Source organism: Perissodus microlepis, chromosome 10 (assembly GCF_051167445.1).
Source record: "Perissodus microlepis isolate ML-2025 ecotype Zambia chromosome 10, ASM5116744v1, whole genome shotgun sequence".
NCBI classification, from domain to species: Eukaryota; Metazoa; Chordata; class Actinopteri; order Cichliformes; family Cichlidae; genus Perissodus; species Perissodus microlepis.
In genome coordinates, this window is record NC_140470.1 from 14,123,939 (window position 1) to 14,138,623 (window position 14,685).

The window sequence follows — 14,685 nt, forward strand, 5'->3', positions numbered from 1 at the left end:
ACCTCTGACCTCTCCTTAAAGGTCAATAGATTGATCTGAAGGTCAAAGTAACAATAATGCCATTTATAGGATTGAAAGTGATGCTGCTTATTACTGTTTGTGTTGACAACATACAGACATGTAAAGAATGATGTATTCTAAATACCACGTTACTTTGGACTTCTGACCTCTTCTTCAAGGTCAAACTTTTCTGGTCAACTATGCTTAAAATTCTGTGGCCTTTGTTTGTATTTTTAACATTTAGAAAACTGATGCATTTGAAACTTGACACTAAAACAATTTAGTTTCCTACATATGCTTGAATAGAATTGACTGTGTGTATATTAACATATTAACATATTTATGTTTCAAGATTCTGTAGATTCAGAAGATCTTCCTGAAATATTTTCCCCACAACTTTATCAAAATTCAAATACCAAAACTAAGAAAATACTAAAACTCTTGGGGTTGTTCTAAGGAGAAAACCCCTTCCATTTAAAAAATAGAAGGCTGTGCAGTCTTTAGAGAAATACAAGTGACTGGCAGACCACAGAAATGTGACCAAAATGATGCTGAGAAGGATGAGGAGAGCCAAAAGGTTCGCCTAAATCCCCAGATATGTGGAGGTGCTTGTCGATGTGGATGAGTCCATGGCAAAATTCCACGCAGATTACTTATAGTACTGCCTCTTGACATTGATGGCAGTGGGAGTGAAGCTGTATAAGCACCCCAGCAGCCTCAACTCCATCATCATTACAGCTGTGAAGCTCATGATTATATCTGAGGAGGACAAAGGACCCAAGGCGTCCATGAAAGCAGCCATAACACTGCAGAACCTTTGCACACAAAAAAGACAAACAAAAACAACGACAAGCATCCCGAGTACTGGGAGACAGCTATTCATTACACCAGACAGGTAAAGAAAACTTTCATAGTGTTCATCTTACACGTGTTTGAGGTCCCTGACGGACCCTGACAAGTGCTTCTTTTCTCACGCAGCCTTGCTGAGCAGACAGCTGACAAATAGAATTACACAGAGAAGACTGAAAACTTTCATGGGTATCGATCAATTCTGGTTTAGTCGATACAAAATCTATCATTAAAAGCATAAAAACACTTTCGACGTCCAGTCCTCAGAAATTCAGCTTTGCTGTTTTCTACTTTATTTAGCCCAAATACACAGACTTCTTGAAGACTTTGGGCTTTGAAGGGCTTTGAAATGCAAAAGCTAAATGCAAAAGACAATGGGCTATCTGAAACAATAGAGTGAGGAGCTCCACAGCAGCTTCCCACAGAATTTCCAGCTGCAGGAGTTCGGGGAGCAGAGAGCTGGCAGTTCTGGTTGGAGGACTCTGATGGCTGGAGGCAAGGAGCTGGTCATCCCAGGATGGCAAGAAAAAGCAAGAAGCTGCTTTTGTGAGGTGGTCAATCGAGCGGGGGGGATCACACAGGAGCAAGCGGCTCAGAAGGGAGAGAGGCAGCTCCAGTAGTTGAAGAGGAAGGGTTTGAATTACCTGCAAAAGCACAAAAAAACCCCAAATCACACAGACAACTCACCACGCATCAAACAGGCAACAACAAACAACAATGTGAATCTAATGCAAGAGTTATCCTGTGTTGCATCAGAGAATTATCTTTGTCGGCGAGGTCTTTATTGGAGCAAAATAAGGCCCTAACCTGCAGGAGGCTTGTAACAATACCACAGCTGTCGTACAACTGGAGAACTGTGGACATGGTGTGTGGAGGCAGGTCCAGGGCGAATGGAAAACATAACAAGTGGCAGGTCAGTGTGGATAAAGTGTTGTGACTCAGATCCACCCTGGGCCTCCAGGATTGCCCTTGGCAAACAAATGAAGACTGTAGGGTATAAAAGATGCTATTGTTAGCTGCAGGCATTGTAGCTGATTTGTAATACAAATAAAAATGCAATTTAATTAAGACATCTTAACACTAACCAGTAGGTGCCCAGCAGGCAGCCGAGAGCGTACACAAATTCTGATCCATCATCACAAAACAGAGGAATGCACAAATATGCATCCTTGCAGAAGGCTCTTGGACTGTTGAGCATTTCTGTAAAGATTCAGACACAGATGCCACAAAACAAACAAAAACACAAGAAGTCTTTTTTTGGGCAACACTTGTCCCATTTTCATCACATTTCACGAGAAAAAAAATACTGTGCTATCGGTGTGATGTCGGATTCTCTTCCCTTTTTTGCCCTAAAAACAAGCACATTAGAATTTCATGAGGTCATACAGACTCTGCAGTGACTGTTTCATCATTCGTGGCTGCGACAGTTGTAGTTTACTTGGTGGACCAGTCTGTTTGCTCCTTGACGTAACGTCACCTTTAGTTACAACATGATCAAAATATTTGGCCTGCTGGACTGAAACTAGTACCACAGAAGAACCACTGTATACAACTGTGAGAAAGTAGTTGAGTAAAGTTGAATGAAACCATTCAAGGAGGCTGATTACAATAATTCACATAGACATCTGCACAAAGAATCAGAATCAGAATACTTTATTGATCCCTAGGGGAAATTATTTTTCATTACAGTGCTCCATTATAAACAAACATTAACAGAGACAGACAATACACTAACTAAGAATAGCACAATATATACAGGCATATATGTACATAAAAGTCACTTATTAATAAATAGCTGAAAAAGAACTTGTGCAAGAAGGGTGTAGCTGTTGCAGTAAACAGTGTGTTAAGTGGATGCGTTGTACAGAGAGATGGCCACAGGCAGGAATGATTTCCTGTGTCGTTCAGTGGTGCTTTTTGGTAATAATAATAATAATAATGGATTGGATTTATATAGCGCTTTTCAAGGCACCCAAAGCGCTTTACAATACCACTATTCATTCACTCTCGCATTCACACACTGGTGGAGGCAAGCTACGGTTGTAGCCACAGCTGCCCTGGGGCAGACTGACAGAAGCGAGGCTGCCATATCGCGCCATCGGCCCCTCTGGCCAACACCAGTAGGGTAAAGTGTCTTGCCCAAGGACACAACAACCAGGACAGAGAGCCCGGGGATCGAACCGGCGACCTTCCGGTTACAGATACGCTTCCCAACCCCCTGAGCCACGATCGCCTAATCTCAGTCTTTCACTGAACGTGCTCCTGTGACTGACCAGCATGTCATGGAGTGGGTGGGAGGTGTTATCCAACATTGTCTTTATCTTGGACAACATTCGCCTCTCCGACACCACCTTGAGGGAGTCCAGCTCCATCCCCACAACATTACTGGCCTTACAAATCAGTTTATCGAGTCTGTTGGCATCTGCGACCCTCAGCCTGCTCCCCCAGCATGCAACAGCATAGAGGATCGCACTGGCCACAACAGACTCATAGAAAATCCTTAGCATTGTCCGGCAGATGTTGAAGGACATCAGTCGCCTCAAAAAATAGAGACGACTCTGGCCCTTCCTGTAAAGTGCTGTGGTGTTTTTAGCCCAGTCCAGTTTATTGTCAATGTGTACTCTGAGGTATTTATAGTCATCCACAATGTCAACACTGACCCCCTGGATTGAAACAGGGGTCAAGTGTTTCCTGGTCTTCCTGAAGTCCACTATCAATTCCTTGGTCTTTGCCACGTTGAGCTGCAGATGATTCTGCTCACACCACGTGACAAAGGAGTCGACCACAGCCCGGTACTCTGTCTCATCATGCCTGCTGATGCATCCAACCACCGTGGAGTCATCAGAAAACATCTGAAGATGGCAGGTCTCTGTGCAGTGGCTGAAGTCTGTGGTGTAGAGGGGGAGGAGGAAGGGGGAGAGGACAGTCCCCTGTGGTGCCCCTCTGTTGCTGATTACCTTGTCAGACACACATATTGTGCATACATATTGTGGTCTTCCTGTCAGGTAATCAACAATCCAGGACACCAGAGAAGCATCCACCTGCATCGCTAATACTTATCACCCAGGAGGGTCGGCCTGATGGTGTTGAAAGCACTGGAAAAGTCAAAAAACATGACCCTCACAGTGCTCGCCGGCTGGTCCAGATGTAGACACGATTGAGCAGGTAGATGATGGCGTCCTCTGTTCCGAGACGAGGCAGATAAGCAAATTGAAGGGGATCCAGATGTGACAATGGGTCACAGCTGGTCCAGGATGAGCCTTTCCAGGGTCTTCATGATGTGGGAGGTCAGTGCCACAAGCCTGTAATCCTGGGGGCCACTGGGACGTGGCGTCTGGGATGTGGCCACTGGGACGATACCTGCAGGTCACTGAAAAAATGCAGGAGAGAAACCTACAGTTCTCCAACAGGATGCAGGTACTGGACCATGTTATCAGGAATCTTGAGCACATTACACTTAAAACATACAAAACACATAACAGGCAATGAGACAAGCTGCAATGCTATCATATGGGTGGAACAAGCGATCAGCGGGCGGAGAACGTGGATAAAAGCTCATTCATACATAGCCTCGCTTTGCTCTGAAGAGTCATTCATTTTAAATTATGATTCACCGAGAGTGATTAAGTTTACTGACCAGCAAAGATTCACACTGCAGTTATACAAAGGGGAAATACAAGGAAGGTCACAGAAGATTGATATTGATCCTCTTTGATTGGGACTGACATCTTATATAATACGGAACTAACTAAGGACAAGTATTATCTGGGAACAAGGTATGACTTACCAGTCAAAACCAGTTAGTTTTAGAGTGATAAAGGGAGTGAAGTATTGTACATTTATTTAACAGTAGCAGTAAAAAGTTACTCTGCAGGTTCAGGTTTTACAGGTGTTCCTGTGATAAATTAATACAATCTGATGCACTGCTAGAGATTAAAGCCTTCCAAAATTCAATTGATCTGTACCAACAGTATACTGTGTGAGGGAAATTACTGTTTACAGATTTATTCAGATGCTGCAGATATATTTTAAAGTACATTTTCTGTTAATACAACTGCACTTTTTATTCAAATTTTAGATTCTTTCACACCACAGGTGTGAATGTGCGAGTGAATGTGAGTGCGAATGGTTGTCTGTCCCTGTGTGTTGGCCCTGCGACAGACTGGCGACCTGTCCAGGGTGTACCCCACCTCTCGCCCTATGACAGCTGGGATAGGCTCCAGCGTCCCCCGTGACCCTGAAAAGGATAAGCGGAAGCGAATGGATGGATTTTAGATTCTTGTGTTTTTACTTGATGTGAATTACTTCATTTACTGCTTTATCTCAGTGTGAACAACAGGAGTTGAAAATTGTCTTCACTACATATTGTACTACACTATAACCTGATATACAAACTTCCTGTACAGGTTTTCATGTCCCAAGGGACCAAGATGGCAACAACACTGCCACTTAGCAAACTCCCAGCACTGCTTCAGAGAAATCCAAAGGAAAGGCCCAACCATGGCTGCAATTGTCCGACAATGGCATCGAGGGCCAGATTGACCTCCTGATGAATAAAGTCATTTGTAGTCTGTGCAAGTTTCAGCAATAGCACTCAGCCTGTTCCTTCTACTTCCGGGTCCATTGTTTTCTGGAGCTGAATCTAATCTAATCAGTCATCAGGATGTGTGATTGGTGCTTTGCCAGAGCTTGAAAACTTTTTAACCCCCGTCTTTTCTTTATTCTGTTTTTACACCACACAACACTGAACATGACTTGAGGAACAACACAAATAACACAGCCGCAGTGTACAGCACTTCTTATGTGCAGTATTTAATGTCTCCTTGCTGCGTTTCTTACCAGCTATCTGAAGACAGCAGACTTAAGCTAAGGGACAGAGGCGGGAGCTCAACCCTACCCTCTCTTGCAATATTTGGTCTGCACTGACTGTCTGCTTTCGTGCCTGACAGTCAACCAGGTTAGTAAAACACACGTAGTTTCTAATAATCCAAAGGATTGTAGATGATGTAGCTTATAAAAAAATGCTTTTTAAATGCTGTTTATACCGTTTATAAAATGCTTTTTAAAAAATCCCTTCAATCAAAGTTTCAGTACACAGCTTCTTCTATAGTTACTGAGGAAAACGACTTACTTTCTTTAGCGATGGCTATTGCATGGCAGAGCAACATCCCAGGCCGAGGTCCTTGTTGCTTAGCTTCTGGAATTCTTGGAGGTGTTGGGGCTAAAGGCTTTACAGCAACAATACTTTTGGCAGCTACTACCTGTCCAAATGAGGTTACAATGCCAGGCTGGAAATACTCATTTTTTTTCCAAAATAGACACAAATTTATCTTTTCCTGTCAAGACTGTAACTGATGGTGATACACACAGTGCTTAACAAAATGTCAGACCACCTGTCATTAAAAAAATAAAAAAAGATTAATATTTTAGAAATCTGTCAAAAACATGGTTGAAACTACAAATGATTTCATTGATTAGACAAATAGGAAACTGAACTCACATCTTTGTGAGAAGTTAGAAATGAATCAATATTTATAAATTAGCATTAAAATATCATTTGGATTAAAGAGCTTGTGCACTCTGGTGGATTAACCATTACAGAAATACAAAAATGATTACCAATACACTTAATTTGTGGCAGTGTGGCATAAAAATTACACTGGATGGTGTAATTCATCAATCACTGTATAGCACAGTTCAGCTCATTTAAGTTCAGTTCAGTATTATTACAACAGTAGCATCAAGGCACTTTGTAATTCTGTTATTTTGATTCTTTGATTCTGAATAAAAAATAATCTACAGTCTGTGAATAAAACAATAACATTAGAGACTTTGTACGTAAATTTTCCAGATACTTCCCAACATCCTGTTTAGACTCTTTGCTGAAGGTCAATTTATTAAACAAAAGAAGAGTATCAATGATATATACTCAGATAATGAATGAAATCAATCCTTCTGTTAATCAAATAAGGGAAGAATAGAGTAAACATATGTTGGTTTCATTCTCTGATGAAGATTGGGAGAAAGCACTCCATAAAAATTTGATTGGTAAATGGACTGATTTTTGTATGGCGCTTTTCTACTCTCCCGGAGTACTCAAAGCGCTCTATACAACATGCCACATTCACCCAATCACACCCATTCTCACAAGCACTTTATCTGTACTTAGTGCTTTCTAACTACATTCACACACATTCATACTCCGATGGATGCATCGGAGAGCAACTTGGGGTTAGTATCTTGCCCAAGGATACACAACTATGGGCAAGTCACTACCTCCATCCATCCTATGTGCAATTTATATGCTAATGAGAGTAACTGCGTATAATTCCTCACAATAGAACACAATGGTTGACTAAAATGGTTTAATGGGAGAGAAGATGCAAAATGTGTATTTGCATTTGCAGCTAAACCCAGTTACATTGTTAAATTCTCTTGGACTGAGGTGTTAAACAGCTTCCACAATAACAATTATCTTTGGAAGGATGGTATTTTGGTTGGAGTTCCCCTTGGAGAATCAAGGCCACATTGGAGCTTTTTTGGTGGCAGATTTGCCCAACATCTTAGTAAATAATTTTAAGCCATTTTCGTTTTTGACCTGTGATTTTTGCAGGGTTCAATAGACTTTTTGTGCTTTATTGGCTTTATAAGCTGAGAAATTTTCCATGTTTGCAAAAAAGACAACTGACAGCAAATTTGACTGTTGACTTAATTACTTTATTGTATGCATTTCACACAGGATCCAATACCCTCCCTAAGTTGGCAGTGGCGAAGAGCCAAAACTTGTTTAACCATGGTGCATTGCATTACTGAAAAGTTACCTTGACCTCTTTACTCTGTTTACAGAATACACAAATAGCATTACAAAATCCCTTTATCAAAGCAACTCAATGTTTCCACAGAGTGTTTTACATCATTCCCCACCTTGTAACAGATTCACTAAGATTTTTAGCTTTAGACATTGAAGCCAGCAGTTCAATATGTTTCTGTAGAAAGTCCTAATCTCCCAGTACCCCTTGAAAGAGTTGCAGAGTTCTTTAAAAACTTGCATCAATAATCTGCAAAGCAAGCCAGTAGGGATAGAAGCTTGTTGATGAGTCACTGAAGTTACATCTGATCACACAAGTTACAAAGCCAGAGGCACAGCTGCATGAGCTTGCCACCCAATGTTAGGTTTTAAATTTTCACTTGATCATTTCATTTCTAGTTCACCCACATTTAGTTTAAGCCAAGCCTCTAAAAATGTTTGGAGACAAGCCACCAAATCTGAAAAAGACCTCAGGATCATGTGAACACAGACATCTGCTCAACTCGTGAGTCAAATTCAGCTTTCAGATCTACCAGACCCATTCATGTAGATTAACATTTTGAACAGTTACAATTTGCAGCATTTTTGAAGACAATTGAAATAAAGACACAAGCAAATGTCTCAAGTTGACTTCTTTATCATGTACATTTAAGTATAACGAGCACAAAGCCATGTTAAGGTCATACAGCCTGTGTTTGACACAGTGAACACTTACAGCACCTCAAAAATTACCAGATCAATTAGCAAATAATCCACTACATATTCACATGGAGTCAGATTTACAGAGATTTAAGGAATAAATATGCCTCAAGAAGTCTTAATAAAAGGATGTCTGCCAGAAACTGTGATTTTAATCACGAAACATTTCTGGCTAAAAGTTAAATATGGTGAAGTGGATAAATGTAGGTATAAATTTTAGATTGGCAACACTGATAATGTTTTAACATTTCACTGTAGCAATTTCAAGACTTGAGGTAGAAAAGTGAATCTGATCTCCAATTCTTTTTGTGTCAGTTTAAACCAACACTTCTTTGTAAAAATGGCCCCAACTGTTTACTTAGCTCTAGAAGTCGATTACTTGCTGATGCTTAAAGCTCTGGTGATGAGGCACTCGTTTAAAGTACATGGCGTGTGCATTAAGGAAAGGGGTTGGGTGGGTTATGATTGTAAGAGGGAGGAGAATCAAGAACTTTAGCTAACAGACTTCAGCTTGGCCCATGGGTTTGTGCCGCGCACCTCCAAAGACGGCATGTCGCAGAAGATGTGATTGCACAAGTCTTCCAGTGGGGGCTCTGGGTCTGTGGTGGCAAACTGAGCTGCATCCTCGATTTCCTTTCTCACTTCTATATCAATTTCCTACAGATAAATAAGGACAGTTAGACACTGCAGCAAAGAACGTTTGGTCAAACCAATAGAAGCAGAGAATAGACATATTTTGTTTACCATCCTACTTCAAATGGAGAAGGCTACTAAAGCTCATAGAAGCATAACTCTAGCGCGGTAACTAGCTTGTGCCCCTCGTTCCATGGGACTATGTATTTTTCCCACCTGTTTATAAAGACTTTAGCATTGTTCTGTCTCAAATGCATTTTCCAGTCTATGAATGCAATTTTCCTCAAAGACAAGGGATGAAACCTGGAGGATCTCATCTTAAATTTAGCTGTAGAATTTTACACTATTGTTAAAAAGCAAGCACTTTCATTAACCTCACCTCTAAAGCATGCTGTTCACTTTCACTTGACAGACTAAAGCTAACCCAAATGTCAGTATGCTTAGTCAGAATGATCTTAAACTCACTTGGTTATTAAGTTGTTGCAGTATGACTGTCTTTTAATACCCAGTTACAAAAACAAGGACTCTTGTTTGAGGCTTCCAAATTGTCAGAAGTGTTGGCTCACAGAAATGTGATTTCTATATCTGAAGCATTTCCTACCTTGAGCTCCTCCACGCTAGCCATGTTGTTGCTGAGCATGCGGTCCTTCAGCATGGAGATGGGGTCACTCTTACTGCGCACTTCCTGGATCTCCTCACGTGTGCGGTAGCTAAAAGGGGAGAGGGTGCAGGAAAGTTGGAGGGATGCACTACTATTGCTATCAAATGCACTTTGAGGATTTAAAATGTTTTGTAATATTACTTTTGACAAATTTAGGCTCATTTTGGAAAATCCAGTGCCTTCAAAATTTCTGTGATCATTTCTATGCAGATTCAAATGAAATTCAAATCACTTTGAGGTGTGAAGTCTATCAAATAAAGAAATCTGACAGAAGATACTGAATCTCAATTCATCCCTAGGCTGTTGTCAGGTCACTACAAAGGGGGTACATGGAGACTACTAAGGAGCAGAGGTAAGGGGCACAGGCACAGTGAAGAGAAAATCTGTAAGATTAAACTGTAGGTGAGAACTTTAGCCACTTTAAGTTGTATCAATTTAAATAATCAAGTAGCCTAACGTTTACCTAACGCCAGGATCGCTCATGCTGTGTCCATGATAGCGGTATGTCTGGAGTTCCATGAGAATAGGACCCTGAGCAAAGGACAAAGAAGTTAGAGATCCGAGTCGCATTTCCTGCACACGTCAATATAACATTTTAAACGTACCTTCCCAGAGCGACAGTGATCAGCAGCAAACCTGGTTGCTTCCCGGACACAGAGAACATCCATTCCATCCACCTGTACACAAAGTTACTGAGTATTTTTCTTTAATCTTATCTTACAAAAAGTAATAAACTGACATGGTCAACATGCAGATTCTACAAGTTTATGGTAGCACCAAACACATTTGAAAGTGTTTACATTTCACGAACACATCACTCCAAATAGCATTTAGCACACTTCCATCTAGTGTGTATTGTGTTCAAGACAGTCAAGGTTAATCATTCATTTGTAATTTTGACTGAACAAACCCAAATTGAATAACTGTTTGATTACTAACAAATTGTGCAAGACATCAGCTTCTGTCAAGTGTCTGTTGCTCTGCAACAGCTTAACATGTAGCTTTACATGTAAGAAATGTGCTCAAGCATGCCAGACCCTTACCCTCAGACCAGGAATGAACTCTCCTCTCTTGAAGTAATCTGTGCTGGCTGCAGCTCGCTCCACTGAGGTGCCCATGCCATACCGGTTGTTCTCGCAGATAAAGATAACAGGCAGTTTCCAGAGAGCAGCCATGTTGTACGTTTCAAAAATCTGGCCCTGTGAAATATACACAAGACTTTAAAAGGGTGTCCTGTAATAGAAACCCAGTTACATCAGTTTAGATTCTCCTTTGTACTAAGGCCATTTATTATCCTTTAACACTTCCCAGAATTTAGTTATGTTGTGCATTTAGCACAAGTTTGCTCAATTCCCACAGAGCAAGATTAAACCTACTGCAAAGTAAAGTAAACACTGGCCAGGTGTAGATCCAAACGTGTTGCTCTTTAATCCATTTATGTAAAAAAAAAAAAGAAAAAACAGCTACACATACCTGGTTGGCAGCACCATCACCATAGAGACAGACACACAGCTGGTTGTTGCCCTGAAACTTGCAGGCAAGTGCTACACCAGCACCCAAAGGAACCTAGAGAAGTCCAACATTGAGTAAACTTCAGTGTTAAAGTCTAAATGTACAAGTGTCAGTTCAAACCAATGGCCCTGTGAAATATCTTGTAATGCAATTAGATGATCGTAAACCATGAAAGGCAGAACGATAAGTAACAAATTTAAAGCAAAGCTGCCAAATGTTATACTTGCCTGAGCACCAACAATTCCATTTCCACCATAGAAGTGTTTACAGTACATGTGCATAGAGCCTCCTTTGCCCTTTGCAATACCACCTCTTCTGCCTGTGCGTGAAAAAGATATTAGGTGATATTAACAAAAGCATTTACAGCTCAAAGTACATCATCAACTGAAATTTGTTCCTAGGTTCAGCCAGACTAAATAAGTTTCCTAGAACTGTAATCTCAGGGACTAGAAAACCAAGCTGAAGCAGGGCCAGCAACAAATGTGTCCCGCCTTCAGTCAATTAGGGAGACATTTCTAGTTTCATCATTTTATAACTTCAATAGTCTATGTCCTGGGCTCAACAGCTTCCCTTTTGGGAAAATAAAGATTCAAAACCTGCCAAGTTACTCCAGCAGCAACTGAACATTTGCCGCTTTTCACAGGTGAGTCAATTCAAAAAGAGTCCCATTGTGTACTGATATTTAATGTCTTCACCAACAACTCACCGGTTAGCTCAGCCATAATCTCCTTCACAGTCCCTCCCCGGGTGTAAGTGTAGCCATGGGCACGGTATGCCGTGATCAGGTGGTCTGACAAGTTAATTGAGGCTTCAATACCAACAGCACAAGCTTCCTATAATGAGAAAACAGCTTGACGTGTCTGGTTCTAAAGGGAGATTTATTCTGAAGAGTAATCAACAAATGTTTCACAGGGCAACACTTCAAAACTTCCACTCCTCCAAAAAGTTTAACATCCTTGCCAGATATTCCGAAATTTAAACTACCATCCCTAACTTTCATTGTAGATCAGAAAAATCATCCAACCTGGCCATCATACAAGTGGCAGAATCCTCTGATGATTTTCTGCTTGTAGAGCTGATCTGCCTTCAGCTCCATACGCCTCATCGTCTGCATGATGCGGTAGTACTGCAGACCCTCATCACGAGTCAGAACCACCTGAGTGGCAGGGCCCTCATCCAGCTTGAAGAGGTCACATTTCTATAGAGAAGCAAATACCCATGAGTCAAACTGCCAAGTGCCAGTCTGTGTTCACGACATCACAATTTCAATCTTACCTTTATTTCAAAGGTAGCCTGGGTCGTGAAGTCAGCATATGTGCGTGCTGACATAATCACTGCAGCCCCCTGTGAGAAACAAGTATGCAAGAGCTTTTAATCTATAAAAGCAATTCGTGTCACATTTTGAGACAACTACAGAGATCATATAACTCCCAAGGCACTCATTTTTACAGAGTGCCTTCCCATTAGTCTGTTAAATGCTTCTACTGGACTTTTCATGTTAGCCCTCATCCCATTTACTGCAAAGGTTCCTCCCCCAACCAGCCATTATTATAATTTGTCCTTCATAGGACCTGGTTTATAGTTAAATCATTCACTGAATAGTCTTTAAATGGATTGTAACTAAGTTTCCAAAAGTTTGAGTTGTCATCTGATTTAAGTTAAGTTCTTAGCAGCAAGTTCAGACTATTAAGCATTAGTAAGGTATTAGCATGTGCTTAATTCATCTTTTATATATTGTTACTCCTCCTTAGTATGTAATTTATAACATTTATAAATGACCATGTACACCTATCATTGCTGTACATGCTGTAAATGTGTACAGCTATCACTGTTACTACATGACTGCTAGCAATAATCATAATCACAGTCATGATAATATATCTGTATTTATGAATGGAATACTAAGGAAGAGTAATGCTATATAAATGATGAATTATGCACTTGCTAATACCCTATTACTACCTTAATAACGCTTACCTCTGTGACCTTATTATAAAGCGCCACAAAAATATCAAATACAGTTGTTTTATGTTTCGGTTTTTTTAAAGTGATGTCAGAACAGTACAGTGAGTTTTCTTGGCTCTCTCAGTATTTAAGACTGGTTGTTATTAATGCTAGCTTTCACCCTTCCTTTAACAGTTCCCATTTCCATTCGTTTAAACATTAACTAAGAAGTTACTGACTGTCCGCTGACATTGAAACTTTAAATCTGTGCGCAAACTTTTACCGTGTTAGCTAATGAAGCTATCATTCAGGCTTACAAGGTCAGAACAGCGATGACAGTTTTGTTTTGGGTCGACTGGCGCTCTTCGCGAGACTACATTTTGCAATGTTTAGCTAAGTCCGTTTACAGAACAAATTAAAAAAAAAAACAGCACTTACATTCCGCTGGGCACTGGCTCTAAACACATTCGAGATGATGGCTAGCATCTTTCCTGACCTAACCCACCGCAGAACCGTCCTAATGTCAGGATGTGTCCTTCCGGCTTGGGGCTTCTTCGCTGTCTTGAATATCGGCAGATAGAAAGCGCAACTGCCGACAGCGGGCTGTGTTCGAAGTAGAGGAGAGGTGTGGTTGGTAGTGAGTGTAGGAAATGCAACACTGATCAGTGGCTATTTAATAATATAATTTCTTCGACCCCCCTATATTTGACAAGGGCGAAGACTTTAGATGTGCGGTGGTGATGGCAGTATGAAGCCTTCTGAAGCACTGAAGCTTGTATTGAAAAAGGGTTCATTACCCGAAGCTTTTCAGCAAAGTCTTCTTTGGTGCCATCTTGTGGCCAAAAGTATGAAGAGCAGCTTGAATCTAAAATTCAAACTGCTTTAATATGATTGCCGAATCTACAGAGCTGAGTTGACACCTTTCTGGGGGTGATGTTATATATCTATTTGATTAACAAATAATTTGGATGAATATACCTTTGTTTGAACATGTGCCATAGTGTGGTCTCCCTTTGTTTGACCTTGGGGAAATTTTCTAACTGAGGAATAATTGTATTAAAACTGTAAAGGTTAATGATAAAGAAGATATATATATATATATATATATATATATATATATATATATATATATATATATATATATATATATATATATATATATATATATATATATATATATAAGAGGCAGAAACTATTCTAATTCATTTCCAGCAGCAAGAGCTCCTTGCTGAAGTATGTTTTGGGTTTATTGCCTAAGGGATCAGAGAATATGCGCCAAAGCCCACGAGATACTTTAAATGTCAAGACTTTGGACACATGGCAGTTATATGTAAGAAGAGTTGCAGGTGTGATTGTTTTGGAGGGGTTCTTGAGTTTGGCAAATGTATCGTTGGAGTTAATTGGAAATGCTGCAACTGCACAGGGAACCACAGTGTAGCTTTTTGGGGTTATGAAGTGGTGAAAAGGGAGTTAAAAAAATGCTCCATCCATCAGACTGTATGGAGCAAAGAGCAAACGAAGGCAAGAAAACGGCTGGATCAAAAGAAGGAAATGAAAAAATATAAATAATAGCAAAAGC

General features: G+C 40.5%; 1 protein-coding gene across 1 annotated transcript; it reads right to left on the bottom strand.

Moving 5' to 3' along the window:
• Positions 1-7,544: 7,544 nt before the first annotated feature.
• On the bottom strand, positions 7,545-13,872 carry pdha1a (pyruvate dehydrogenase E1 subunit alpha 1a). Its single transcript, XM_084942271.1, has 11 exons — positions 13,545-13,872; positions 12,438-12,506; positions 12,187-12,360; positions 11,869-11,995; positions 11,390-11,481; positions 11,124-11,216; positions 10,694-10,849; positions 10,256-10,327; positions 10,114-10,181; positions 9,591-9,699; positions 7,545-9,013 (listed from the first exon to the last, which is right to left on the bottom strand). The coding sequence occupies exons 1-11, from the start codon at positions 13,590-13,592 to the stop codon at positions 8,849-8,851; spliced, it is 1,173 nt and encodes a 390-aa protein (XP_084798397.1). The 5' UTR covers positions 13,593-13,872; the 3' UTR covers positions 7,545-8,848.
• Positions 13,873-14,685: the final 813 nt, after the last annotated feature.